At 41.7% G+C, this 25,810-nt stretch overlaps 1 protein-coding gene across 3 annotated transcripts; it reads right to left on the bottom strand.

The window, feature by feature from the left end:
- Window positions 1–404: 404 nt before the first annotated feature.
- Window positions 405–23,919, bottom strand: PRDM1 (PR/SET domain 1). 3 transcript variants are annotated; one of them, XM_025382828.1, is made up of 7 exons: window positions 23,644–23,919; window positions 21,814–22,062; window positions 14,601–14,720; window positions 10,761–11,013; window positions 4,391–5,499; window positions 3,819–3,947; window positions 405–3,412 (listed from the first exon to the last, which is right to left on the bottom strand). In XM_025382828.1, the coding sequence occupies exons 1-7, from the start codon at window positions 23,683–23,685 to the stop codon at window positions 2,837–2,839; spliced, it is 2,478 nt and encodes an 825-aa protein (XP_025238613.1). In that variant the 5' UTR covers window positions 23,686–23,919; the 3' UTR covers window positions 405–2,836. The 3 variants fall into 3 exon arrangements, with proteins under 3 accessions (XP_025238613.1, XP_025238614.1, XP_025238615.1); XM_025382829.1 differs by having other exon boundaries at window positions 23,766–23,919; XM_025382830.1 differs by lacking the exons at window positions 14,601–14,720; window positions 21,814–22,062; window positions 23,644–23,919 and adding an exon at window positions 11,218–11,450.
- Window positions 23,920–25,810: the final 1,891 nt, after the last annotated feature.

Here is a 25,810-nt window from a genome sequence, read left to right as displayed (position 1 = left end):
CTGGCACAAGCTAGCAGGGCCTTTCTGGAAGTGATCCAAGTCCTCCTTATCTCCTCACCACTCCATGTCCATAGAGAAAATAAAATGCAAAAGTTCACAAAGCAAACAAATCGTCTCCCACTTACTGGCTGATGCTTGAAATGCCTCCTTTAGGGAACATCTTTATAGTTCATGAAGAAAAATCTTAGTTATGAGAGACCGATCGATGCTGTCAGATCGCACAGATATATACTCCTGGAAGGAGCTGGGGGAGATCAGGGCATCCCAGAGGCTGCTGCTGAAGCAGAACCGGGGTGGGTGCAAGGGAGAGGCAAATTGTATTGTGTTCAAAATTTGGTCTGGTGCCATCTGTACAGTATGCAGATGTCGCTCACTGACCCTTCACTCAAGACACTAGACAAAGATTGGTAAAGCATGAACATTTATATTTAATTTACACTTTGACAATTTGCACATAAATAACATTGTAAACCAGTATGTAAACATAAGAGAGTTTGTTGTTCTAGCAAAGTAAAAAGCCAAACTTTGGTCAGTTTTAACTTTGAGTAGAGGAAAAAAACAAAACCACCATTGAGTGTGGGCTCAACATTCACATGTAAGAGGCAGAAAAAAGAAGGATGGATGGTGAGAGAAGCCGGAAGTCTTTATAAAAATTCTCACTATGGGAAAGCACAAAAGGAGACAAAGAACAAACGAGTAGTTGGGAATCAAAAGTGTCTGGTCTAATGTCAATGAGATCCTTTGGTTTACCTTCAATTAAGGACTGTGTTTAATCAAACACTGATACATAAAAAAACTGTCAGTCTTGCTAGTTACAGAAGACCAGTAAGGCTCTTGGGTTTCCCTGGATTATTCGAAATTTGTTCTCTTCTGCAGGTGAACATTAGTTGATGTGAACAAAATGTCAAATACAATTATAAAATAGATTGAAGAGTGATGTATCAGTATTTCGTAAGGAGGGAAAGAGAAAAGTTACAGTGGTAAAGTCAGTTTTTTATTTCTGTGACTTGGGTGTGACCACATAATCATAAGGTGGCAAAAAAAAAAAAAAAAGCCGTCTTAGAGGGTCCTTAATACTAAAAACTGATGTATCTCTTCCTCCCTGGTTGTTTTGCGGCCCCCACCACTGCACCAAGGTTTTAGGGTCTCTTACAGTAGGCAAGGGGTGCCCAAGCATACTGATGTGATCGTGAGGCCACCAACTATTAAGCAAAGTCTCAGAAACGATTTTTCTTGTTTTTGCCCTTAGAAAAAGTAGATCTTTTACATGGCTTGGCTCACAATTTAAGTGGTTATAAATATATATACATATGATATAGTGGTATAAATAGATTTATAAATATACATCATTTTTTGCTACACTTTGAACACCAACATGTAATCTTTGGGCTTAGCAGAATAAAAGATAGAATGACACAAAGTCTATCTTGCTGGAGCACATTTACTTGGTTTCTCCTCTAGAGAAGCAAATCATTAGATAAGACATCATTTCCTGCATTACTGGACACACTCAATGAGGTAACTGTTGTTGAACAACTTTGCAATGCCCTTTCATCTTCCATTAAATTAACCATAAAATGTAAAAACACAAATACTGAGGAAAATCTGAGTTTTACAGAAAAAAATACAATTGATGTGTTGGGGATAGGAATGTTCATTACCCGCTTTTACCCCAAGATGACTAGAATACCCGTTTTTTGTTGTGTGTTTGCTTTTAAAGGGTGGCCTGAGCCTATCTACCGCAAATCCTTCCTGGTAGAGCACCATGTCTGTGCAATTTTGACATTAAAAAAAAAAAAAAGCAACAAAAACCAACAACAGAACACCACCCAGACTCAAGTCCCAAACCTCACACATACAGAGCCACCTATGCTTTGGGGAAAATTTTGCAGTGGTTTTAAAACATGGCAATTTGTCTTTTTCACATTTTCTGATAATACAATGGATGTAAAAGTCATATGGCTGCTCTGAATGGCCATAGGACTCGGGGGGTGGGCAGGGCAGTGGGAGGATTCTGCTCTTTTGGAGAGAGAGACAGGTTGGTAAAGCCTTCCCGTCACCCTTCTGGTAAAATTGTGGCTGGGAGAAAAACATGAACTATCAACAAAAATAGACAAGATTCCCTTTCTTGTTTCTTCTACTTAAGTTATTCTTGGGTAATTCTGCACACATACCCTCAAGTTATGGACAATGCTGTTCAAATGATAGGATCCCAGGAATGAACACATCAACTGTCTAACATTGGCAATTACCCAAACCTCATTTTCAAACCATTATTAGAGAGAGAGGTTGACTGAAGTCATATATTTGTTTAACTAAATCTTAGGTACTTATACAGATGTGCAGAAATTATCTACAAAGAATGGCCACAAGACAAAAATACATTTATACTCAAATTACAAGGAATCTTTCCAGTCATTGTAAACTTTTTAAATTATTGCTTTCTGAATGATAAATTGTGTAATAAATTATGAAGTATTATCATTGAAAAAATAATTATGACTAAGCAATAGTCTTAGTAATGGAAGGCTATGCAAACGTATCCACACAAATATTCAAAATACACAGGGGCAAATATATAGACACAGGTGTAAATAAGTATACATAATATGTGTGTGTGTGTGTATATATATATATATATATATGGCCTTTGCCTTGTTCATGCCCTGAGATTTCAGTAACTTTGGAGTTCCTTCTTTAATTCCAGGGGTGAGGGGAAACCATTTGCTGTTGAGAGAGCTTTGCAGAGCTGGAATTATGTACAAGCAACTTCCTATAGGCACCCTGACTCACCAAGTCATAATTTAAGAAACAAAACAAGTGTTTTCTGAAAATCTTAAGGATCCATTGGTTCGATTGTTTCTTGTTTGACCTTTACAGGTACCAGAGGTAGTGGGTTGCTGGGAGGCAACTTCATGAGGGGTAGATCTGATGACTCATAAAGGCTGCACCCTGAGGAGAGGAGTCCATTCCCCATGTTTCTTTGCAAAGACACTTTCAGGCCAGTTTCTTCTTTCTCTTTTCTGACCACGGCCAGAATTTCCTTCTCCACTACAGAGATCACACTAATGTCATCCTCCACGTCCTCGAGCCGGTCAGCATTGTCGCTGATGTCAAACTTCTCGATTTCTTCATTGATTCGGGTCAGATCTTCCAAGGGCAGCCCGGGCGCCGGGGCCGCAGCGCAGTTCCCTTTCAGGTGAACCTTGAGGCTACAGAGATGGATGTAGTTCTTGTGGCACTGGGAGCACTTGTGGGGCCGCTCTCGAGTGTGCAGACGCTTGTGCAGTTTCAGGTGCACAAACTGGGTGAACTTGGCAGGGCACACCTTGCATTGGTACGGTTTCTCTCCAGAATGGAGTCGCAGGTGGGTCTTGAGATTGCTGGTGCTGCTAAATCGCTTGTGGCAGACCTACAGTGTAGGAGAGAGAGACAGTAGGGAAGGGAGACAGGAAGGCCAGAAGATTAAGAGCTGCCAATTGGAGGGGCAGGCTTACAGGCCAACGCCCAGCAACCTGGGAGGTGAGAAGCCTCCTTGTGGCACCTCCAGTGTGGTATTAAGCAAACAGGGCGCTGTGGGCACACGGCACACGAGTGGCTGTTTATTTCCCCTACCATTTTCCCACCCACTGGAAGCTGGCTGTGTCATCTCAGGTCATCAGCAGATACAGAGCACTGGGGAGGCCCATAGTGCCATCAGCCCGGGACAAGGCAGAATCTGGTGTTGGCTTTAACTACGGGCTATATAGGACATGGGAGGGTGACTCACAGACATTTTCTACAAAGGTCAGAAGGTCTACCCAGAAAATACTGCGCACCTGGCATTCATGTGGCTTTTCTCCCGTGTGTACCAGGTAGTGTTTCTGTAGGTGGGCGAGCTGAGTAAAGCCCTTGTTGCAAGTCTGACATTTGAAAGGCCGTTCTCCACTGTGCACTCTCAGGTGGACCTGGGAAGAAGCCACATGTGTTAGCTCTGCTCTCAAGCTGGCTCTGAGACCTAACATTTCTGCTCAAAGACTCAAGTGTTGATGATGCAAATATCTTAAGAAAAGCATCAAGACAGTCTCAAAAAGAAAAAATCTTCATGTTTTCAGAATGGTGCTTTTCTTAAACTAAAAGCACAAAAATCACAGGCTAGCAGGGTTTCACCTAATCTTCTAGTCCAAACCCCTAATGTTTTTATTATTCAGAAGCAAATCAGGAGAAGGGAAGTCACTTGTCCAAAGTCAAAGAGCTAGAAGTGGCAAAAGCCAGGCAGAATCTATACCCACTATTCCCAACCTGGGGCTCATACGACTGCAAATGCAATCGATACCCCGTGGAAAGCAAGCTAAACACAAACACAAGCATGCACTCACAGCCCCTCCGACTGCTCTCTCTCAAGGCCTACCTTCAGATTGGAGAGCTGGCCGAAAGTCTTGGCGCAAACGTTGCATTCGTACTTGATCTTGCCGTTCTGCTTCTTCAGCGGGTAGGGAAGGGTCTTGTAGCCGGTCATGTTTCTTTTGTTTTTAATGAGATTCATGGCTTCGTCGCTGCTGGGGGCTGCCATAGCTGCTGAGGTAGCTTTGGGCTGCACCACATGTTCTGCCGTGGCGGCTGTTCCCGCCGTGGGAGACCCGCTTGTGGGGCTACAGGCCTTGTCCTTCATGCTGGCGGCGGCCCCGGTAAGGGAGAAGGCACTGTGGGGCGCCGGGACAAGCACCTCCCTGGGATGCTCCGGCTGGAGCAACCTCCGGGCTCCATCTGAAGGTAGCGAGCTCGGGAGAGAAGTGGGGTTGAGCATGGGGTGGGGCAGGCTGCCCCCACCGAGGAGATTGCTGTAGACAGGGCACAGCCTCGGGAAGAGGCCGAAGTTGTTGATGCCATTCATGCTGCTCACAGCGCTCAGGCCATTACAATTCATGCCGTAGGGGGGCAGGAGGAACTTGGGGTAGTGAGCATTGTAGGAGGGGATGAAAGCTGGCGGGAGGTGGGGCAGGGGTGCGTAGCCAGGGTAGGAGCCCAAACCTTCCGTGCCGTAGGGCGCGTTCAAGTAAGCGTAGGAGTCCCGGTGCTCTTGAGAGGCTGGGCCCACAGGGGACACCGTATTCCCGGGGCTGCTGTGAGGGCTAGAGCTCTTGAGGCTTTGGTCCGGGCTGCTTCTTGCAGAGGGGCTTGGAGTGGTGGAGGACGGAATGGGGGAGCGAGTGATGTACGTGGGTCTCTCCATCCCGTAGGCCAGGGAAGCTTTCAAAAAGTCTTCCGGCAGAGGGGCCCGGATAGGGTAAACGACCCGAGGGTAGAAGGGCATTTCGGGGCTCCCATGTCTTCTAAAGTCATCGAGGTCCTTTTCTGACGTGAGGGGTGAAATGTTCGAACGGTAGAGGTCCTTTCCTTTGGAGGGGTTGGAGTCCAGTTTTAGGATTTCTTTGACGCTGTGCTCTCTTTTTGGGACATTCTTTGGGCAGAGTTCATTTTTCTCAGTGCTCGGCTGCTTGAGATTGCTCTGTGTTTGTGCTGAAGTAAAGAAAACGGGGCGATTACACAGCGGGCTAGAGAGAACTGAAACAAAATTGCCAAAGTTGCTCCTCCTTCTCGAGAAAACCTGAGTACCAGCTAGCGACACAATCGCCACATATCTGGCTTCCAACGCGCTCTCATTCTAGAGGGCTCTGGGCCACTCACTCAAAAGTGCAGTTCCATTTCCTCCTCAGCAAAATGAGGACAATGGCAGCACGGACAGAACAAACAGCAGCCTTGGGTAATTCTGTTTTCATTAGTACAGACCTTATGATAGAAAATTGCTGTTTAAGCTGGAGTAAAATAGCCTATGCCAGATGCGGTGGCTCACGCCTGTAATCCCAGCACTTTGGGAGGCCGAGGCAGACGGATCACCTGAGGTCGGAAGTTCGAGACTAGACTGACCAACATGGAGAAACCCCGTCTCTACTAAAAATACAAAATTAGCTGGGCGCGGTGGTGCACGCCTGTAATCCCAGCTACTTGGGAGGCTGAGGCAGAAGAATCGCTTGAACCCAGGAGGCGGAGGTTGTGGTGAGCCAAGATCGTGCCATTGCACTCTAGACTGGGCAACAAGAGTGAGAAACTCTGTCTCAAAAAAAAAAAAAAAAAAAAAAAGATAGCTTCCATTTTAATGGAGTGGAAAAATACTGGGGTGGGGACCCTGTCATAGGTTAATAAAAGTCTTTCTGATGTTCATGGTTTACCTAAAGGAAATCAGCACACCCTGAGAACTAAATGTGAAAGATTAAGACTCATTTCAAGTAATACACAGTCATCAATTTTCACCTCTACTCTTGTTGAATACGAATTTGATAAAGCCCTGTTCAAACTGCCTATGCCAAGGAGCTTAACGAAGTGAATGCCACCCTTCCTCGCAATGTGCAGACAGCATTTCACCAAGGCTCGGTCTGGTCTAGCCAGGATTCCAGCAGTGCTGGCCCCTGGAGTCACAAGGCGTGACAGTCACCTCTGCCAAACCACAATAGGTACTTCCTGAGCCAGTTCAATTACTTAGCGCACCCAAGAAAACAGAACAGGCTAACAGGAAAGCACTTATTCCCAAAGACGGCACGTTATTACTTGGTAAAGATACTATTTAGGAACAGCAGCAATGAGGACAGTTCTAGACCTTCCCTGCCACAGCCAGCCTTGTGTCCTCGCCACACAATAAATGATGCCTTCAGGAAAACACCCATCTGAGCAGGGAAAACTGAAAATTCCCTGCTCAGCCTTGCCTGGAAACCAAAAGTAAAACATATGATGTTTAGTTTGAGCTCTGATTATTGGAGGACAGTCACTCAAGTCAGGACATCTGCCCTAGGAACGCACCAAAGGCATCAGCCGTTGTCGATGTGTGGAGATGCCTTCAGAGGCAGCAAGTCTGGGGGATTGCGCTGAAGCCTTTGTGCAAATATGCTTCATCGTCTGAAAAATGTCCCTGCTTGATTAGTTGAGAAAGAACTCCAGGCTTGCTATCTGATAGGTCTAGAAATGAACTCTGTGAAACTCCAGAACTGAACCCTTCAAATGTATTCTCTAGGCTGACTGGCTTGAGGGATTCCAATTTGAGAGCCCCTTAGAGAATGTTATCTCCTGCCAGCTGTTATCAGTTCCTCCTGGGCGAGCCTGAAGCCCCAGAATAAACACAGAGAACACTGCTATCAGGGACGATGCTGATGGGGGGCCGAGATGGAAAGCTTGCTGAGGGAGAGGGATTTCTGAAGCCACTAAACTAAAATAAATATCTCCTTATCAGGCCAATATCGGTCTTTCAGTGAGGCCCAGCAGGCAGGAAGTTCTAATTGTCACTTTTGTTTTTTAAAGCTAAAATGGTAAAGGATGAGAAAGACAACCAAGCTTGAAAACTGATAGGCAAGGCATCTCACAGCCACAGGAAGGAATTTTATGAAGGTGAAAAAGAATGATTTGGAAACATCTATATAGGGTCAAATTCATAATGATTTTTAAAAACGATGCCACTCGAATAAAATGAAAATACAAAAAACTTTATCCTCATGACTTTGAGCCATTTTTAGGTGGCAAATTATGTATCTAAGTTTCATATTTTTTCCAGTGGCTTTCATACTCCCTTGGTTCTATAATTTAACAAATAATAAGCATAAATTTGCAATAAGCATCAAGTTTCAGTCCATTTGTGGCAGTGCCCCTCACATTTAGCCAGGCGTTCTTCTTAAGCACCTTACTATAATTTGAATATTGAACTGATATGAAACTTATGATTGGGCCAACAAAAAAGTCAGAATTTTAAACTTTCTATGCAAAATGCTTAGCCCAGTGCCCAGTATATAGTAAACTCACAATAAATGTTTGCTATCTCTAATGCCTTCGGAAAAATAGATTGCATCTTATTCTAAAAGAACATCCAGAGTGACATGTTAGCCTCCCTAAGATGCTCTACAGGTGGAAATTAGGAAGTCCATATACAGTAAAGGTGCATTTTAAAAAATCATCCTTCAGCAGCTGAGTAATCAGTGGAGCTGGTGTCATTTCTGACTCTCCCACTCAGCAGCAGCTTGAGTTAACATGAAAAAGAAAATCAAGATCTGTTTTTGTTCTGAAATCTTAAATGGCTGTAGGCGGACGGAGTCATTTCAAGAGTGAACTGCTTCTGAAGACTCCGAATGGCTTAATTATGCCGACTCACATTTTCGATCTATAATAAGAACCCCAAGACTATAAGAAAGAACCTAGAAGTTCTGCAGTAGGCAAAACAAAGTCTCTTTTCAACTGAAACTGAGAAAGCAGATGAACATTTAGAAGTCTATAATTTGGTCAACTGTTTTCTAGATGGGTTAGTTAGGTAGACAGAAAAAAAATACCCCCCCCCCCCCAATTTGGGAGGGGTAGGGGTTTCAAACTTATTAGTTCTTTTATTCCTTTTCCTTTGTTTTTAGAAAAATGCCAGTTTGTGATTTCTGGCTACTTGCTTTTCTTTCCTTTGGTTTGTTGCAAATCCCTTCTTCTCCAAACTCTACCGCCTGAACCATCACTGCCATTTAAGCCCTCATGGAGATTCTTGCACCACCTCTATTGTGCTTTAAGCACAGAAACCAACACAATTCATTTGGAGACACAATCTACCTATTAGGCCTGATGAAATAGTGGAAATTTTCCTGATCACAGTCTCAATCATCAGCTGCCACGCCTAAGACAACTGGTTTCACAATTGGCAGCAGGAATCTTGTTTTAATGTGACTGGTTATTGTTAACTCTCATTCTTTACTATGAATATTGGACAATGAAATGTGCTTGAAAATGCTAAACCACCATTTAGAAAAAATTCTGCCACAATAAAAGGGGACATACTGCATAAATAAAAAGGGATAAATAAAAGGTGTCATTTCACAGTATATATGAGAGTTGCTTCTGAACACAAAGGAGAAGCACTTGAACCTTAAAATACTGTGCAAAGTCTTTCCTTGAGGAATAAAAACGCCAGGCCTTTAAACCCTTCCCTTGATTGGCACAGGGTGAGGGAAACATGCAAAAAAGTTTCTTGGTGGTTGGTGCAAAGTCACTGGGGTAGGTAACCTCAAATGAACTGTTTAAAGAAAAGCAAAAATCAAAAGACTTTCCTCTGAATCCATGAATGATTAAACTCAAGGAATGTAGGGAGACTCTTAAGAGGAAGTGGCTCATTATGTTAAGAAAGCCAAGAGGGAGCTGTGCGCTTCTCCTGAGATGCCCAGCTGGAAAATGAGTTCCCCAAAAATGCTGCTGTGCCTGTGCATTTGTCTTTTGTTACTAGGTCCTCAGCACTGGGCCTGGCACACACAGATGCCAAAACAACCGAACGGCTCCTGGGAGGTTCAGCCCCAGGGATATGACAGAGTGTCCAGAGTCTCAGGGAGTGCTGAAGAGAGATGAGGGAAAAGAACTGCCACCTTTTTAGTCAGTACCTGATTAGACCCATCAAGCTGGAACTGGGGAACTGCGAGCCAGTTCTTTTCCTGAAGCTCAAGGGTAACCTGTTGTGTAAGGACCCCAAACACATATCTTAAAATGGGATCCTACGGGGGAGGTCCTGGTGCTTTTATAGCCCCAGATTTTCAGAAAACTGCGAACACAATCTTAAGGGAGATCAAGTAAAATGACGTGTGGATTGAATACCAAATAACCATACAGCTGGATTATATATGACTAGGGTAAGTACTTGGTTTGCTTGTTGGTCCTAAAATCAAAGTCAAAATTCCAGTTTATGTTAACATTGACATTTATTCCAAATGTCTCAAAGGTGAAAATGAGAACTAAAACAATTTAGCCTTCCGATAAAGCAAACGGACAGTATATCAATAATTGGTAAACCTGGGTAAAGGTAACTGGAAATTCTTTGTCTTTTTCTCAAAATGTTTTCTTAAGTTTGAAATGATATCAAAACAAAAAGTTATAAAAACTTCAGCATCTAGTCTTAACTTCTAAACCAAAAGGAACTAATTTTTAAAACTGCTAATAAGACTTAGTGGTCTAACCAACAACACACAAGCATAGTTACAGCAGAGGTTAGAATCTTATGACAATTCTTCAATTGCTCACAGAGACCACTTGAGAATGACTAAAATGACGCAGCCCTCTGCAGAGAGAGGTCATGACAGCAATTTTAACCCAATAAAAGAAGTAAAAGCATAGAAACCTCAGGAATTGAGAATTTGTTAAGATAAGGTGATAGGTGGCTACTATAATACTGATCAAGAGATCAGATAGTTTTTTACTGTAAGGAAGGAAGCTAAGATATAAAATCTTTACGGTTATTCACTTAGAATAATACTGAAAAACTATGACGAAGTTTTTCTAGCAATGATCTTACAATATTCCACATCAGATCCTAACTGTACATTCAAATGTACATCTATAAATATTCTGATGTAGTCTAAGTCCTGACAAACTACCACAGATGAGGGCTATACCTTGCATATGCAGCATGTCTGGACCAATCCCTGCAATTCTCCGAGCTGCTTTTGGATAAATTAGAATTGGACATATATTTCTTCCTGTAACATTCTGAATTCAAAACTCAAGGTAGCTCTTCATATATATATATTTGTTTAATGATCAAGTTTCATACTAGTTAATAGGGACTCAAAAAATGTTTTTCCTCTTCCTAGTCCCTAGCTTAAGCCACCTACTTCATCCAACACATGACCAAGCAGCGTAATTAAACAACATGTTATTAGTTCACAGGGGCAGAACTGACATTACTGGCATTTTTAATTTTTTTTCTTCTGTAATCCACTTACTGAGATTCATCATTGTCAGCTCTCCGGGATAAGGGTAGTGAAGCCTTTCTGCAAAGTCCCGACAATACCACACAAGAAGTTCCTGGTTGGCAGGGATGGGCTTAATGGTGTAGAAGTAGATGTTCATCCCGTTCTGACACGCAGCCAGGTTTTGCTCCCGGGGAGAGTGCGCTGGATTCACATAGCGCATCCAGTTGCTTTTCTCTTCATTAAAGCCATCAATGAAGTGGTGAAGCTCCCCTCTGGAATAGATCTGTCCGAAAGAGAAGACAGGCATGTAAAAGGAAGTCAACCCCAAAGCTCCCCAGCACCTCTCAGAATAAACACAGCCGGTACCGTGTGTGATTTCTGATCCCCTACTGCCTAGTTAGAAAAAGAATCAAATCAGTTTAGCCAGAATCGTCTTGAATCAGCAGAAATCAGGACGGAAACAGGTAAGGCACACTTTGTCAGTTACCTTTTCCATTTCAGTTTTATCGTCTTTTCATGTTCGGGAAAATAACAGAAAAATGAAACACAAATGTTCATTTAAGGAGCTGCCTCAAACCGATTAACCCACCACAGAGTACTACTTTTGCTATTGCAGTGAATGGCAAATGGGCGATGCTACTGACTTCAGTTCCGATTATGCTGACTTTTAGTGCTTTGAGTCACTGGGTAGAAGACCAAGCCGGCTGACGACGTCAAACTGAGTCTCAGCTTTTTCTATGGCCTCTGTACTCGCCGTTTCCTACACCCCCGCCCAAGGCTTCAACTATGCAAACATCCTCCACCCCCAACCCTCCAAGTCCTAAAGTAACAGTTGTTCATATGAATACTTGGAACCTTGCCTTTTTGTGGAAACACTGGGTGGGGCAAAGGTGAACTTCACCTGCCATAACAAAGTGAATACTGGGGCAGCAGCCAGAATCTGACAGTCTATTACTGAGAAGTCACTTTTCCTCTTGATAAACATGTCCAGACTTGCACTTTCCTTTTAATTCAAACGAGGGAAGAGGGAACCCCTTATCTGGGAGGAGGCTGGCTAAAACACCACACACAGAGCCATAGGCATGTGTTTTTGGAAGAAGAACAGGAAGAAAGTATGTTGTTCCTTAAAGGCAACGCAGAATGAAGAATTCGAAGTTTGTCCTAGAGTAATACTACTTCTGGTTAACAGATGCACTCACGATACTTGGCAAAGAGGCAGAGGAAGAAGAAAAATTAAAATGTACACTCTTACTGAAACTATAAACACACTCCTTATCCTTCCACACACAGTTTTTTCTCTCTCCCTCTTTTTAGGAGGTACCACCTTTACTTTAGACTTTAAGAAATGCCCTTATACATATACAATCAGTCAATACCTAGTGTGATCTGCGACTTGCAGTCTCCAAGCAGTAGTAAGGCACTGTTCGTAGCAGGAATTTTGCGCTCACCGGACAGCAGGTTATTGCTTTTCCTTACTCACGTACCGACTGTGCTAGTCTACAGATAGTTTCTGTATTTCGTTCAAACGTTATCAGAAATAAAAAGGAACTCTGTCCCTTTAACACAGGCGGTAAACACCAGAATCACTTTCTTTTAAGAGTAACTTCCTGTAAATTGTGAAGGGGGAAATACATGTGGCTTCATCAAAGCAGCTTGTGAGAGCTTTTGCGGTGTGTTTTGTTAAGAGAAAATGGAACAAGGCTGGGTGAATTCTGCTATCAAGAGGGGTTTTCAAGTTTGTTTACTCTGATGTGCAAACTTCCAGGAACATGGGGTTCCATCGCTCTTGCACTCTTCGCTGGGGCGGAAACTGCTTTCTAAAGCTACGGGTATGTTGATTCCAGTTAGCCTTCCTTGGACTGCAATTTACTGTATCCTCATTTAAAAACAGCAATGTCGATGCCGTGAAGCCACTCACACACAAAATACAATAAGGCATACGTAAAATGAACACCGTTTCCTACCACCTTCCTGAACTTCCATATATTATCTAGTAGATTAAAATGTGCTGATTCATAGTACAGTTACAAGAAATGTCACTGGTTTCTCAACTTGAACATCCCTTCTTTGGCTGTGTAATTTGCATGAAACTTTTTCTTTCCTCACAACAGATGTTCATATTCCTGCCAGCAAAACCGGGATGTTCTACAATATCCTTTGCATGTGAAAGGCTGATTCAAATAAATCCTCCCAAGGAAAGCCTTTCAGTTACTTATAGTGAATCTTTAAATGAAACAGGGAACTGGACAGTGAGGGGAGATTTTTAGGTGTTTCTTGCCTTTTCTCAAAATAATCATACATTAATGAGACTTATGCTGGATTGTCTTAATTCAGACCTTTAACTCCAAGAACTATGCACCTTTATGGCTCACTTCTGAGAAGACTTTATTGACAATAAAGGCAAAAATGCACTCATGGTTCCACCATTATAAGTCAGGTGATTAATGTATTTTAAGCAGGAATAATTATTAAATAAAAATTGCGAGCACATGATTCTTAGTGAATATGTAACTACCCTCTTTTGCTTGGGAGATAGTAAGATACATTTCTAAAAATGCAAAACTTCCTGGATTAAGAATATTGTTTCTTAGGAATAGCTTCTTGCCCGAACGATAATTGTTCTAGGCAAAAATACCAGCTAAAGCAAGCATAGCAATTTTGGTTATCACGCAGCTGTTTCTTTTTAAAGAATTCAAATAATGTACATTTCATGTAAGTATGCACAAAAACGCTTACTAAATTTAAATAACCGTATCTTTATCTTCTGAGGAAACGAAATATCCCTGAGACATCTATGGGAAGAAGGAAAGCAATCTGTCTTTTTTCTGTTCACTGCTAATCTAGTCTTTTATTCAAGGATTCCATCTAATTAGTTCACCTCTGGGGGCCTTTCTAGCCCTAATATAGCAAAGGAAATTGTACTGGCTAGATCTTTTGGTTGGATTCTATAGGAAAGCTCATCATCTTGCATGACTGTTAAGCATTTTCCTTATGCTATGAGATAATTAACCTATTGTCAAATGGAATCGTTTACGGTGCACATGTATTTAAATAGGACTAGTTCTGTGGTCCTCCATTCCCCTCAACCCATCTTCCAGCTATCCTTTCTTAATGGCATCTACTTTTAAGGTAATTCATTTGTGTCATTCCTGGCTGGGCGTGGTGGCTCCTACCTGTAATTCCAGCACTTTGGGAGGCCGAGGCAGGCGGATCACGAGGTCAAGAGATCGAGACCATCATGGCCAACATGGTGGAACCCCATCTCTATTAAAAATACAAAAATTAACTGGGCATGGTGGCAAGCACCTGTAGTCCCAGCTACTTGGGAGGCTGAGGCAGGATAATTGCTTGAACCCAGGAGGCAGAGGTTGCAGTGAGCCGAGATCGCACCACTGCACTCCAGCCTGGCGACAGAGTGAGATTCCGTCTCAAAAAAAAAAAAAAGAAGAAAAAAAAAAAGATAATTCATTTGTGATAACTCTTCCATTCAATTAAAGTCAGCAAGAAATCAAAAAGGGGTGAAATCTAAGGTGTGGTGACTCATTACTACTTCCTTGCAGAGAAATGCAAATGAACCTATCCTTAAAGCAAGCAACAAACTGTTTCTTTTCATTACAAAGCTCTAATGAATTGCAAAAATCAAGATTCACATATAGCCCATATCTCCATCACTAACCACCTACAGGCCAAACATTTAATCGGTTTCATCACATTTGTTCAGAATTCCCTGTGTCCATGGGGATGCCGGATACTTATGGGTGAGCCCCAGCATTTCTCAGCACGGGATGAGAAAGGAGGTGAGCCACCCAGCTCTTTTAGCTCCATTTTTTCCTAACATTTAATGGATCTGAAGAAATTTCCCTTACTTACCCTCCAAAAATATTTCCTGTTGGCGTTCTTGGGAACTGTGTCATTGGTGTAGATTTCACCTATTAGGGGTCCAAAACGTGTGCCCTTTGGTATGTATTCTTTACTCATCACTCCAATAACCTAAACAGGAAAAAACACAGGAAACAATTACTTTAACTGTAAAATGTTAACCAATCTTTCAATTAAATAAATTGGACTGTCAAGTGGTAATACAACTAACAATGATAAAATTTTGATAAGTAGAACAGACATTAATAATGCCCACATAATTAACAAGTTTCACCATAGGAGACCATCTTTTAAAGTCTGAGATCATAAGCAAATACTCAACCAAGCATTAAAACAGTCTAGGGGATTACTGTCTGGTAATAAAGGATCCTTTATTTTTATCATGACTTTTTATACTAGAACAGAGAAGACAGCCATTCTCTTTTAGAATGAGAATAAGACACTACAGAATTAGATGGTCAAGATTAGATCATTTCAGCCTGTTTCTAGTTTCCTATTTCTCATTCTCCCTCAAACCATAAGCATAGTGTGCTTGAGGGGAATAAAATAGTTTTGACCTCAGAAACCAAAATAATGTTCTTTGGTTGTTCCATAACAGCCTAAGGAACCAGAAACCAAATGTATTATGTTTTTTTCATTCCAGATGAGGGGTGTGTGTGTGTGTGTGTGTGTTTTCATAGCTTGTATATTCTCTTTAATAAGAGATCTTTCAAGTAACTTTGTTCTTCTCTGGTCTTCTACTTTGTTCTCGAGTCTTCTACTCAAGAGTGGTCATAGGCCCTCGTGTGTGTGTGTGTGTGTGTGTGTGTGTGTGTGTTTTAAAGACAAGGTCTCCCTCTGTCACCCAGGCTGGAATGCAGTGACTTGATCTTAGCTCACTGCAGCCTAGACCTCCCAGGATCAAGCGATCCTCCCACCTCAGCCTCCTGAGTAGCTGGGACTACAGGCATGCACCATCACGCCCAGCTAATTTTTGTTGTTGTTGAGAAGGGTGGTCTCACCATGTTGCCCAGCCTTGTCTCAAAACTCCTGGACTCAAGCGATACTCCCACCTCGGCCTCCCAAAGTGCTGAGATTACAGGCTGAGCCACCATGCCTGGCCAAAAGCCCTCCTTTGAAACTGAGTTTATACTGAGGAAAGCTGTAGGTTCTAAGATCTGAGGAAATGACCTCAGACTGGATGCATCACACATTTTAACTTTGTAGGGCCTTGCTAAAGAAACATGTTAACTATACCAGTTCCTCCTTAATAATACATTTCTCTTTGAGAGGGTAAAAAAATCACCAACCATGAATCAGGAAGCAATTCGTCACTATTCAATAGAACTCCTCTGCGAGTAGTCCTTTACAACAGTTTGCAGTCACAGTTTTGTTTTGGTTTTTATTCTCTCGCTTTCCTATTTTTATTTTCTTCTCATTCAAGACAGCCTACCAATCACTTGACTGAATTCTTTACTAAAATGGACCAAGGAGGAGGGAGTGGTAATAGATGATAATGTTTATTTTCCAGTTTTTATATCCCCAGTAGCTCCTGTGCATTCATGTACCTGAAATGGTAGACTCAAATATGTGACTCCATCAATGCACACAGATTGTTCACAGTGGAATCTACTATTCTGGTTAGAATATACACCAGTTCCTCATTAAGTCTCATCAATAATTTAAACCTCTATTTAAATAGATATGGCACACCTACATGCCTGTGACAGACTAGCTTTTCTCATTTAAGTGTCTCATCAGCCAATGATTTTTTTTTTTCTGAAACAATTTAGTATTCAATATACAAATCAATGAAGCATACTCAGACTGGAAAGAGAAAAAAAGAAAATTTTCCTACACCTAACACAAGTTGAAACAAGAGTGTTATTTTTGGTCCTTTATGAATTTCTGTCAGAGAGCTGAAAAAAGCAGATGTTCATTTCATCCTCCTCCTCTGCCTTCATTTACATCTATCTGCCCTTTTAATCACCATTTGTCATTATTGGTATTTGTTGGCAGTAAAACTACTGGGGACAAGAGTATCTCAGAGCAGTCTTGAGATATAAATATATATATATCTAAAGCTTTAGTAGACTTATTCAGAGGCTCATTGTTTTGGACATATTATAAAATCTAATTAATTTGGAAAATTCATGGAATTGAATTCTATGACATGCAAATCATTTGATATTCATATTTCAGTGATTATTCCGTAATAGTAGAATGACAAACAGGAAAAACAAATCATGCCATTTGTTGGTGAGCCAATAATTAGCAGTTGATATTTTCAACATATCAACTTTACAGCAGTAATTTTAAGAAAGGCACTCAACTGGTTCATCAACTTTGTTTTAAATTATAGTCTCTGACAGATGATGTCTTGGGAGTCACAGCTTGATTACCAACAAGGAGCACTACACTGAGGTCGTGGTTCTTCTTCCAAATTGCCATTCTTTTACAGAATGGGCCTCTAGGTTTTCAGTTATCAATCTTACACACATTTTCTTGTGCCCAAAAAGAAGTCAGCTAGAAAGCATAAGCTACCCAACACCTTTTTGAGCACAATTATGGACTCGTCACTAGTGAGCTATAAAGCAGCACCGGAAGTAGCTCTTGCCATCTCTAACTTTACAAACACAATTCAACAGACCAGACAGGAGAACAATTAAAAAGAAAAGGCTCTGTGGTGGAAGAGAGGTCTACGATAATCCTCAAACCCCAGACAAATTAAAGAGCTTCAATATTAGGTTATCATTAGGAAAGGGACAGAGCTCTAATATTTTAAATTTCAATTACATACAGTGCTATAGGGCACATAGAAACTCACAGCTATAGATAGATACAAAATCATAAAATTTCAAAACTGGAAGGTGCTTACAAACCACCTGTATCCATTCTAAGTCTAGCGTTCTAATACACAATAAACATCTTCATCTCAAATGCACGTCTGAGACATTATTCACAGACGCCATAAAAGCTGAAACTCTAAGACTATTGTGCTTGTCCAGGTAACTTTGGAGGGGGAATAGGAATCAGGACTGTTTTTAAAGGGAAGTGAAAAACCAAGTACTAAGTCTCCCTCTGGTCCTAGAAAGATCCAGAATGTGCATCTTAGACTACCCATCTCCCTGACCCATAGTTTGTAACAGTCTGTCTTTGAACCAAGCAAATATTAAGAAGGAACCTGGTGTGTGCCTTAAACTTCATAGTGCTAAAAAGACAAAGAATGTGTTCACCTAACTCAGGAAGGAAACTTCACTGGAACTGACCAGGGTCCTAAAGAATTACTGCTGGGGACGGGCCGTTGTGTGCCTTCTATAAACGAACAGCGAGAAGACACTGGGCTTCAATACCTCCCTGCTTCACCTGCTCCTACAGAAGCTCTTTATGTGCAGGGCAGACCCCTCCACCACTTGAGCAGATTTGTCTCTGTCCGTGGCCTCAGTTACAGAACACGCCCTGCCATCCACAGCTTCCGGACAAAACACAGGGCTTCTTTTTAGTTTTACACAATGAAGGAGATTTTACAGTTTAGGATGGGTTGAGTTGCAGTGCTTAATGGAAGTCTGATAACAAGAACAATATAGGTGTTTTTTTTTTTTCCCCCTGCAAATTCCTTTTTTAGAGTATGCAAACAGACACACACAGCAGTGGGTTTGAAGCAGAAACAGTATCCAAGTCTAAATGTCATCTGATCATCCTCTCCCCAAATTACATTAAGATCATTTAAATTACTAGCTATCTCTTTTCCCTCCCCGAATCCCACTCTGTAAGAATGACTCGTTAGATTATAATTCTGTTTTGACCATATGAATGTTTGTCTTGAGAGGATTGGAACTCAGTAGTGACCAAGACCTTCAGCCTGCAATCACCACATTTTTATTTTATTTATTTTATTTTATTTATTTAGAAACAGGGTTTCACTCCTGTTGCCTGTGCTGGAGTGCAATGGCATGATCTCAGCTCACTCCACCTCCCACGTTCAAGTGATTCTCCTACTTCAGCCTCCCAGGTAGCTGGGATTACAGGCGCCTGCCACCATGCCCGGCTAATTTTTGTATTTTTAGTAGAGATTGGATTTCACCATGTTGGCTAGACTGGTCTTGAACTTCTGACCTCAGGTGATCTGCCCTCCTCAGCCTCCCAAAGTGCTGGGATTACAGGCATGAGCCACCACACCCAGCAATCACCCCATTTTAAAAAGGAGTGAAGTGAACAAAGTTGTTTGAAGAAGGTTTCCTTCTTCATTATCTTTTTATTAAAGGAAACACGGTGATGCCTTGGTACATCATTTCTCAAATAAAAGGCAGTATGAAGAGGGAATTGCATGTTATGGTTAGATACTTTTTACAGATGGCTTGAGTTAATAATGGACTTCGATCGGAATGGACACCAAGGGAGTCCTCACGATCTGTCTGATGTTTATCAGCCACAATACAGGGAGGTTAGACTCAAAGAGCCACGGTGCCTCTTGAGTGCAAGCAGTCTCAACCGAGGGCAGAAACTCTACAGGGCAACACTTCTGAAATATAAATGCTTGAACTGATTTTTCTGTAGTCAAGTAGTCATAAGAGATTATTTCAGGAGGACATGGGGAAAACCCCCATAAAAGAATAACCCATCAGTTTAAAACATTTTCAAAGTTTTGAATAGTAGGTCTATATTTGATTTTAGTTCTGGAAATAGGAAGTAAGAACAGTTTCATTAAAGGTGCTGAATGATTCTAAACCCAATCTAAAAATGAGGGTCAAGATCAGAAATATGATTTGTATGTTTTGTTTTAACCAAAAAAAAAAAAAAAAAGGTGCTGACACATTGTACAAATTCATAATGAAAAATGGTCTTGTAAAAAAAAAAATTCCCCAGTATGTCAGCAAAATAGTACATACTGTAACATCTTTTGCTATTTAAATGAAAACATTTAAAGAAGGGCAAGATTAATAAGTCAGATAAAAAGTACATATAGAAAGACTCTTCCTATTTCAATGGCTCATGGAACTTAAAGAACTAACTGAATAAAGATAATGTAAACATTTCATTAGTCCTTGATGTTGCTGTCCCGGAACTGGTTTGCAGCTATCCTACCCTTAATGGCTCAACTCCACCATCTTCTTTCACCTTCTAAGGGAGCTGTCCTTTCCCAAAGTTCAAAAACAAAGGAGAGAAACAGAAAAACAGGTACAAATTCCAGAGTAAGCTTAAGAGAGTATTACATTCAAGCTTACTCCTTGCTTGACTTTATGATTAGGTTTTAAAGATATACTATCCTCTATTCAAGTGCTTCAGTTAAATGCAAGATAGGGAAATAGGATAAGAGAATCCTGACCTCTTAGGTTAGTTTCAAAGGACCCTCTTCAGGAACATAGGCACTGTCTGTTTTTTGGTTGCTTAATATATTGAAATAGGAAGTTCTACATTCAGAGGGAAAAAAAAAACACAAAATAGCTTAAGGATTGGTCTGAAATATGTTAAGATGATAACTAAAACCACAGTGACACCAAGAGGGGCTAGTGTAGCATAATCGAGAAGCACTCATTGGAGAAGTCAGAAGAACTTTGCTTCAAGTCCCAGAGCTGGCTTTGCCTATATGCCTTTGGGTAAGTGACTATCTTTCTGAACCTTGAACTAAAATGATCTCAGAGCATTACTTGACTTAGCTATGATTTTAAAGGAGAATGATGGAAATTGAAAAACTTAAGCTAAGAGCTGAACTAAGGATAAGAACATTATAGAATTAAAAGGCAAAGATGACCCACAGAATGGAAATTTTTATTTCAGTCCCAAAGGGCTGGACAGGGCAACACGGCACAAATGAATCTGGTCAAACTTGATATGGGGAAAAAACACACTACACCTTTTAAAGCCATCGTCAAACCTTATATACCCAAACAAATTCTACATTCATTCCAAGGCCACATATTGAGAGACTTTCTATTAAGAAGAGCATTACTTTCAGAAAGAGGTATAATTAAGGCTGACCTCTAGGGTTAAATTTTTTGGTAACATTCACGTACAACTAGAATTTAAATTTTATTTTTTATAAAATCTGCCTCCATTCACCCAGCAGCGGGGGAAAAAAGAAAGACTGAGCATCGTGGCTCTATTTAATTTTAGACAGCTGTGTCTCCCCCTCACCAAAAACACTGGACTCAGACACACAAACAGGAAAGAGACAAAGAGTTTCCCAGTCTCCCGGATTGCTTCAAATAATATTCCTTAGGGAAGGGGGAAAGTGAATTGACATGGCTGTAAGCAACAGTCCCAGTACCAAATTCTGGGATTCCTAGGGCCAATCATCCCCTTTCCCTACTTTCTGAAGGAAGTAATAGAACTGACAGTGCTCTGTGCTCATGGTGGTATGGGGAGCCTGCTGAGGGGTCATTTCATCCAACGCAACCCAGTAGTAGACTAGTAAGTACAGCTATAGTAAGCCAAATTCTGAAAACAAGAGGTGGTTCTGCAAGTTATTTCACAGCTGAACAGCACGCCTAGCTATAAGCTTTATATAAAGGTAAACACACATCAGTTGCTCATTCCAAGTTTGGGTTTTCATCCCCTTTGAAACAACAAAGAGTGTACCCACTTCAGAGGCCAATAAGGAATTGGCCTGTCAGCCCAGCCCCAGCAAAGGAGCTGCTGCAGATAAACACTGGTTAGCTCTGAAGTCATCCGGACAGAGGACACTTTTACATGACCCCCTTTCTCGGCTTATACCATCACTTCACTTCATAAACACGTCAAAGTTTTGAGAATAATTTTAGAAACCCAGCTAATAAAGCTGGCTCATTAAAAAGAATAAAGCCAACTAACTACCAAAGACAGACAAAAGAATCATTAAAACTGTTTTTTCTAAGAAAATGTTTTCTCCCTTAAGAGATATTATACAACAGGGGCACTAGGGCCAGTGGGCCCAGAGCTTTCTTGAAGTTCACTGACAATTTCACCCACCCTATGCTGCAAGTTGCTTTTCTGAGACGTGTCAATTTGCCAAAATATTTAACTGTTTACTAATTAGTATGGAACAGTTGAAGGCTGGAGGAAATAAGAAGGAAATGGTTTAGGGAAAGAGAAAGAAAGCAATGCAAGAATTGAATCAAGCAATCAATTATTTACTGATACTTACAGATTCTCAGAGGTTTTCAGAGATAATACAAGGCCTCAAGGGTTAGTAGGGAGATTTGGCGCCAGGTCCCCAATCTTCTTCGTCAATAAACCAGAGGCTTACCTCTCTGCTGTTGGTGGCATACTTGAAAAGCAGATTCCTTGGTAAGGATGCCTCCGCCTGAACCGAAGTCCCGCCATCAGCACCAGAATCCCAGGGGTGGTCGTTCACAATGTATGTACACTTCTCTTCAAACTCAGCCTCTGTCCACAGAGTCATATCCGCATCCTCCATGTCCATTTTCATGGTCCCCTTGGTCCCCTCTGCCAATCCCTGAAACCTCACAGTGCTGGAGCTACACTTGGGGGCAGCCTGGAAGAGAAGGGAAAGGCCTTTAATCCCCATTGTCCCGCCGTTCCTGTGGCTCCCTCTGAGAGGCTATGACTAATACAGTAGTCTGAAGACTTTAAAAGCAGATGCAGAGTGCTTGGTACAGTTGAGTAAGAGCCAAAAAGCCGTATAAAGTAAACTGCCTTGAAAAGAAACAAGGTTTTAAAATGCTACTCTAAAAAAAAAAAAAGAATGTGGCAACCTCACTGTGGGGAAAAGGAAAAAAAAAATCACCTCTGAACAATCCCTGGCTTTACCTCTCACGGCAGAAAAATGTTCTGGGCACACAGTTCAGTGTCCCAGAATGCCTGGGGTCATGGCCGCCAGACCCTCGACACTGTGGAAAAGCTGCCTCAGAAAAGTGTCACAAACAAGGAGAGGAAGAGGAAGGAGCTCTGTCTGCCTCTGAATGAAGCTAAAAATGGAAAGCGCGTGTGGTGCAGGAGCGGAACCCAGCCTGCCTTTTCCAAATGGGGAAGACTGAACTTTCCCACCAGCTCCCAACGCAAAACAACTTTCAAAACAACTGCCTCCTCCCTCTGCTGCGAGCTCTCTTTCATCCTCTCACATGGAAGACTGAAAAGGGTTGCATCCTGCCAGCATCACTGAGCTACGGCCTCTTAGAAATCACTTGGACCACAGGAAAAGAGGAGGAAAAATGGGTGAAGGGGAAAACAGCCTGCAGTGTCTTCTGACTTGCAAGCATCTCACACCAAATTGAAAAGGCAAAAACAAAACATAAAACTGTTCACTAAAATTCCCTGGAGAGAATTCCTTTAGGAGCCCTCAGCTACAAATAGCACTTTCCATTTAAATCTGAAAGTGTATGAATTCCCAGAAGTCACTGATGTACTACAGTTTACTGTAACTAAAGTTCTAACAAATTTAGAAGACTTGGAGGACAAGCTCTGCTTCCACTTGTACATTGATGAGGATATTCCCCCAAATCCTCCCTCACACTCAGAAAAGTGTTTTCCAAAGGCCAAAAAAGGTAAACAACTTCTGTAAGGGCTTTCTCATATAGACGTGGTTGATAAAAATGAGGAATATGGGTATCATTTCCATGTAAGAATGTGTACTTGTTAAAATGTAAACATAACATTCTGTGGAAGTCCTTCAAGGAGGTTTTTACATTCTTCCACTTAAATAGGATGCTCTTAAAAAAAAAAAGTTGGATGCAAAGTTGTTTTTCCCTGTTATGATTTAAGCAAACCTGCTTATTTTTATTTAGTTCCAACATGTAGAGCCATGATGCCAAATACATGTTAAAAATAAAATAAAATTGAAAACTTCAGCCAACCCGGAATAGTTTGACGAGTGTGAGCTGGAACCACTACTGAAATTTCAATGAATTGGCAATTATGTCTAGAATTGAAAGGGTTAATGATTCATAAGGAAAGTCTCACAAATGTTTGACAGCACTAAGTGCACTAAAGCAGAAGCATGTTTCTACTGCGACATCAGCAAAATAATAATAATAATAATAATAATAATAATAAAGGAAAAGAAAAGAAAGTTTTCAGGTCAATTTCAGAATTAAAAAAAAAATTTCAAGCTCCTTACCAAGGTCGTACCCACACGTTTTTCCAAGCAAATATCCAACATCTGAGAAAAGTCTCGCTCATCTCTACCCAGTCCACATTCTCCCCGCGTCCCCCGCCGGGCTGAGCCGTACAGACGCGCACCTCGGCGGTCCCTCCTCGCTTCGTTCGGCCGCCCGGGCGCCCGCGTCCCAGCTCCGGGCGGACAGGTGCCGCGCTCGCTGCTCTTGCCTCTCCGCAACACTGGAGGGCCGAGTGTCACGGCAGCACTTTGTCTGTGTTAACCGTCTGGCTTCCCCTCCCTGCTTAAGATTTCCTTAGCCACTCGGCTGCGCGAAGTGGGGGCGTGGCCAACGTGGCCAACACCACCTGGCCGAGCCCAGGGCTTTCCCCCAGATTGCGAGCACAGCCGCCGAGAGCTTCCTCTCTTCGCATGTGTATTTCAACATTGACTTGGAATCTTCTTACTTCCCTTTGAAGGCACTTAACCTCAACGCTTACTTGGGCTCTATTGTATTCTAAACACTCCAGATCGCCCTCCTTCCTGGCGCGGCAGAATTAGGGGGCGCACGTTCCTTAAATTAAGAAAACTTAAAATTTGACTACACATTTTGTAATTTCTCAGCTCAATTCCCCGGGTACAAAAGACACAACTCTTACTTCAAAAGAGTAGGTTAAACTGTTTTTGCAGCTAATGTAATACAGTGGAGCTGTCTGGTCCTCAAGCTGTTGTGTATGTAACGCACGTTTCCCCGCCCCCCGCCCCAAAAGTTGTAACATTCCATTTCTCCTGCTAACGTTCAAACTTGGCAGAACGAACTTTCCTCTTTTAACTATTTAGTAAATAGGGAAATAGGAAAAAGTTATAATTCTGCATATTAATGTTTGTTTTCCTTTCCTCTCCTCCCAGAACCCACAGGCTGACTTCCCAGGAGTGTAAGTAAAATGTAGAGCATTAGTCGTTTCACAGTTCAGAGGAATATTGAACTGATCACTGCAAGTGGAAAGCGGTTGGAGGCAGTAATTAGTGGGGCTTATTCTGAGCCCCGGCCAGCTTTTCCTCCAGCCCAGTCAGTCCTCTGTTGAAGGAAGGACATCCTGTGATGATGGCATACAATGTCCTGTTTGTTTATTATTAAGAGCGTGGACCTTGCATTCCTGCTTCTCATTACAAAACAAACCAGATGCTTTACTTCCTTCAATGGTCTTGTGCCTTCAGCAAGGAATCCTTTAATTCAGAGAAACAATGTTTATAGCAAACACCCCATTTCAATTATTATTTAGATCATTGAAATCCAGGTCTTCCATTTTTCCTGCTTGCCTTACCATAGGTAGGTTTTTTGTTTTGTTTTTTTTTTAAATCATCTCTCCTTCGAACTTAGGCTGCAATGTCTTTTCTAACATTTTAAATACACGTGTGCACACACACCCACACACACACACACCCACATACACACACCCAGTTCCAACCTAATGATACCAACTTAGTCATACAATGAAATGGACATCTGAGTATTTGTTTACAGGAAGAAATGAAACAAAGCAAAACAAAAGCCCAACTAAATCCTAAAAATGTCTGTTTATCTTTAAAATTTCTTTCCTCACTTTTAGAAAACTTTTCTGAATGTTTTTTAGGGGAGAGGGGCAGAAGCACAAGATTATTTGCCAGGAAATGGTGTCTAAAGTCTTGCTGCAATCTCTCTCTCAGTACAGAACAATTAAATTCCCACTAGGGGACATGATTAGCACACACTCCCTGCTCGCTGCTTGGCCCACCTGTGATTTCATGTTATGCCAGAGGGGACGCTAGCACCAAGAGGAAGCAGGACTTTTAGAAGGCAGATCTGCTAGGGGTGGAAAACTGAATGAACAGTTCCTAAGAGTCCTCAGAAAACGCCAAGCTGATAATTAAACAAGAGAAATCCAGCCTGCTCAAGAGGGTTTATTAACTGATGCTGAGTCAGCACCACAATGGACAGAAAAACAATGTAGTCATACTGAAGGCTGGCCTGCTGTTCAAACAGTCTCACTTGCAGATGTTAAAGAGTATTTCACTTCCCTTTTAGAATCAAACTCTGTTCTTAGGCCACATGCACCATCATGCAACTGCTGGTGAGTCAACCAAGATAGAGTAAGGGAATAGGCAAAAAGTTGGATATTTGAGGTGGGAAGAAGGCTATTTTAAGCCA

Source organism: Theropithecus gelada, chromosome 4, assembly GCF_003255815.1.
Source record: "Theropithecus gelada isolate Dixy chromosome 4, Tgel_1.0, whole genome shotgun sequence".
Taxonomy (NCBI): Eukaryota; Metazoa; Chordata; class Mammalia; order Primates; family Cercopithecidae; genus Theropithecus; species Theropithecus gelada.
This window is presented reverse-complemented; position numbering and strand designations above follow the sequence as displayed.

What these genes read in the sequence shown, in the direction of transcription:
- PRDM1 (XM_025382828.1), bottom strand. Translation starts at nt 23,685, where the DNA reads ATGTTGGATATTTGCTTGGAAAAACGTGTGGGTACGACCTTG. An exon ending in AACGTGTGGGTACGACCTTG is followed by an intron (nt 22,063 to 23,643) that starts GTAAGGAGCTTG and finishes CTTCTCTTCCAG; the next exon opens with GCTGCCCCCAAGTGTAGCTC. An exon ending in GCTGACAATGATGAATCTCA is followed by an intron (nt 5,500 to 10,760) that starts GTAAGTGGATTA and finishes TCTTTACTTCAG; the next exon opens with CACAAACACAGAGCAATCTC.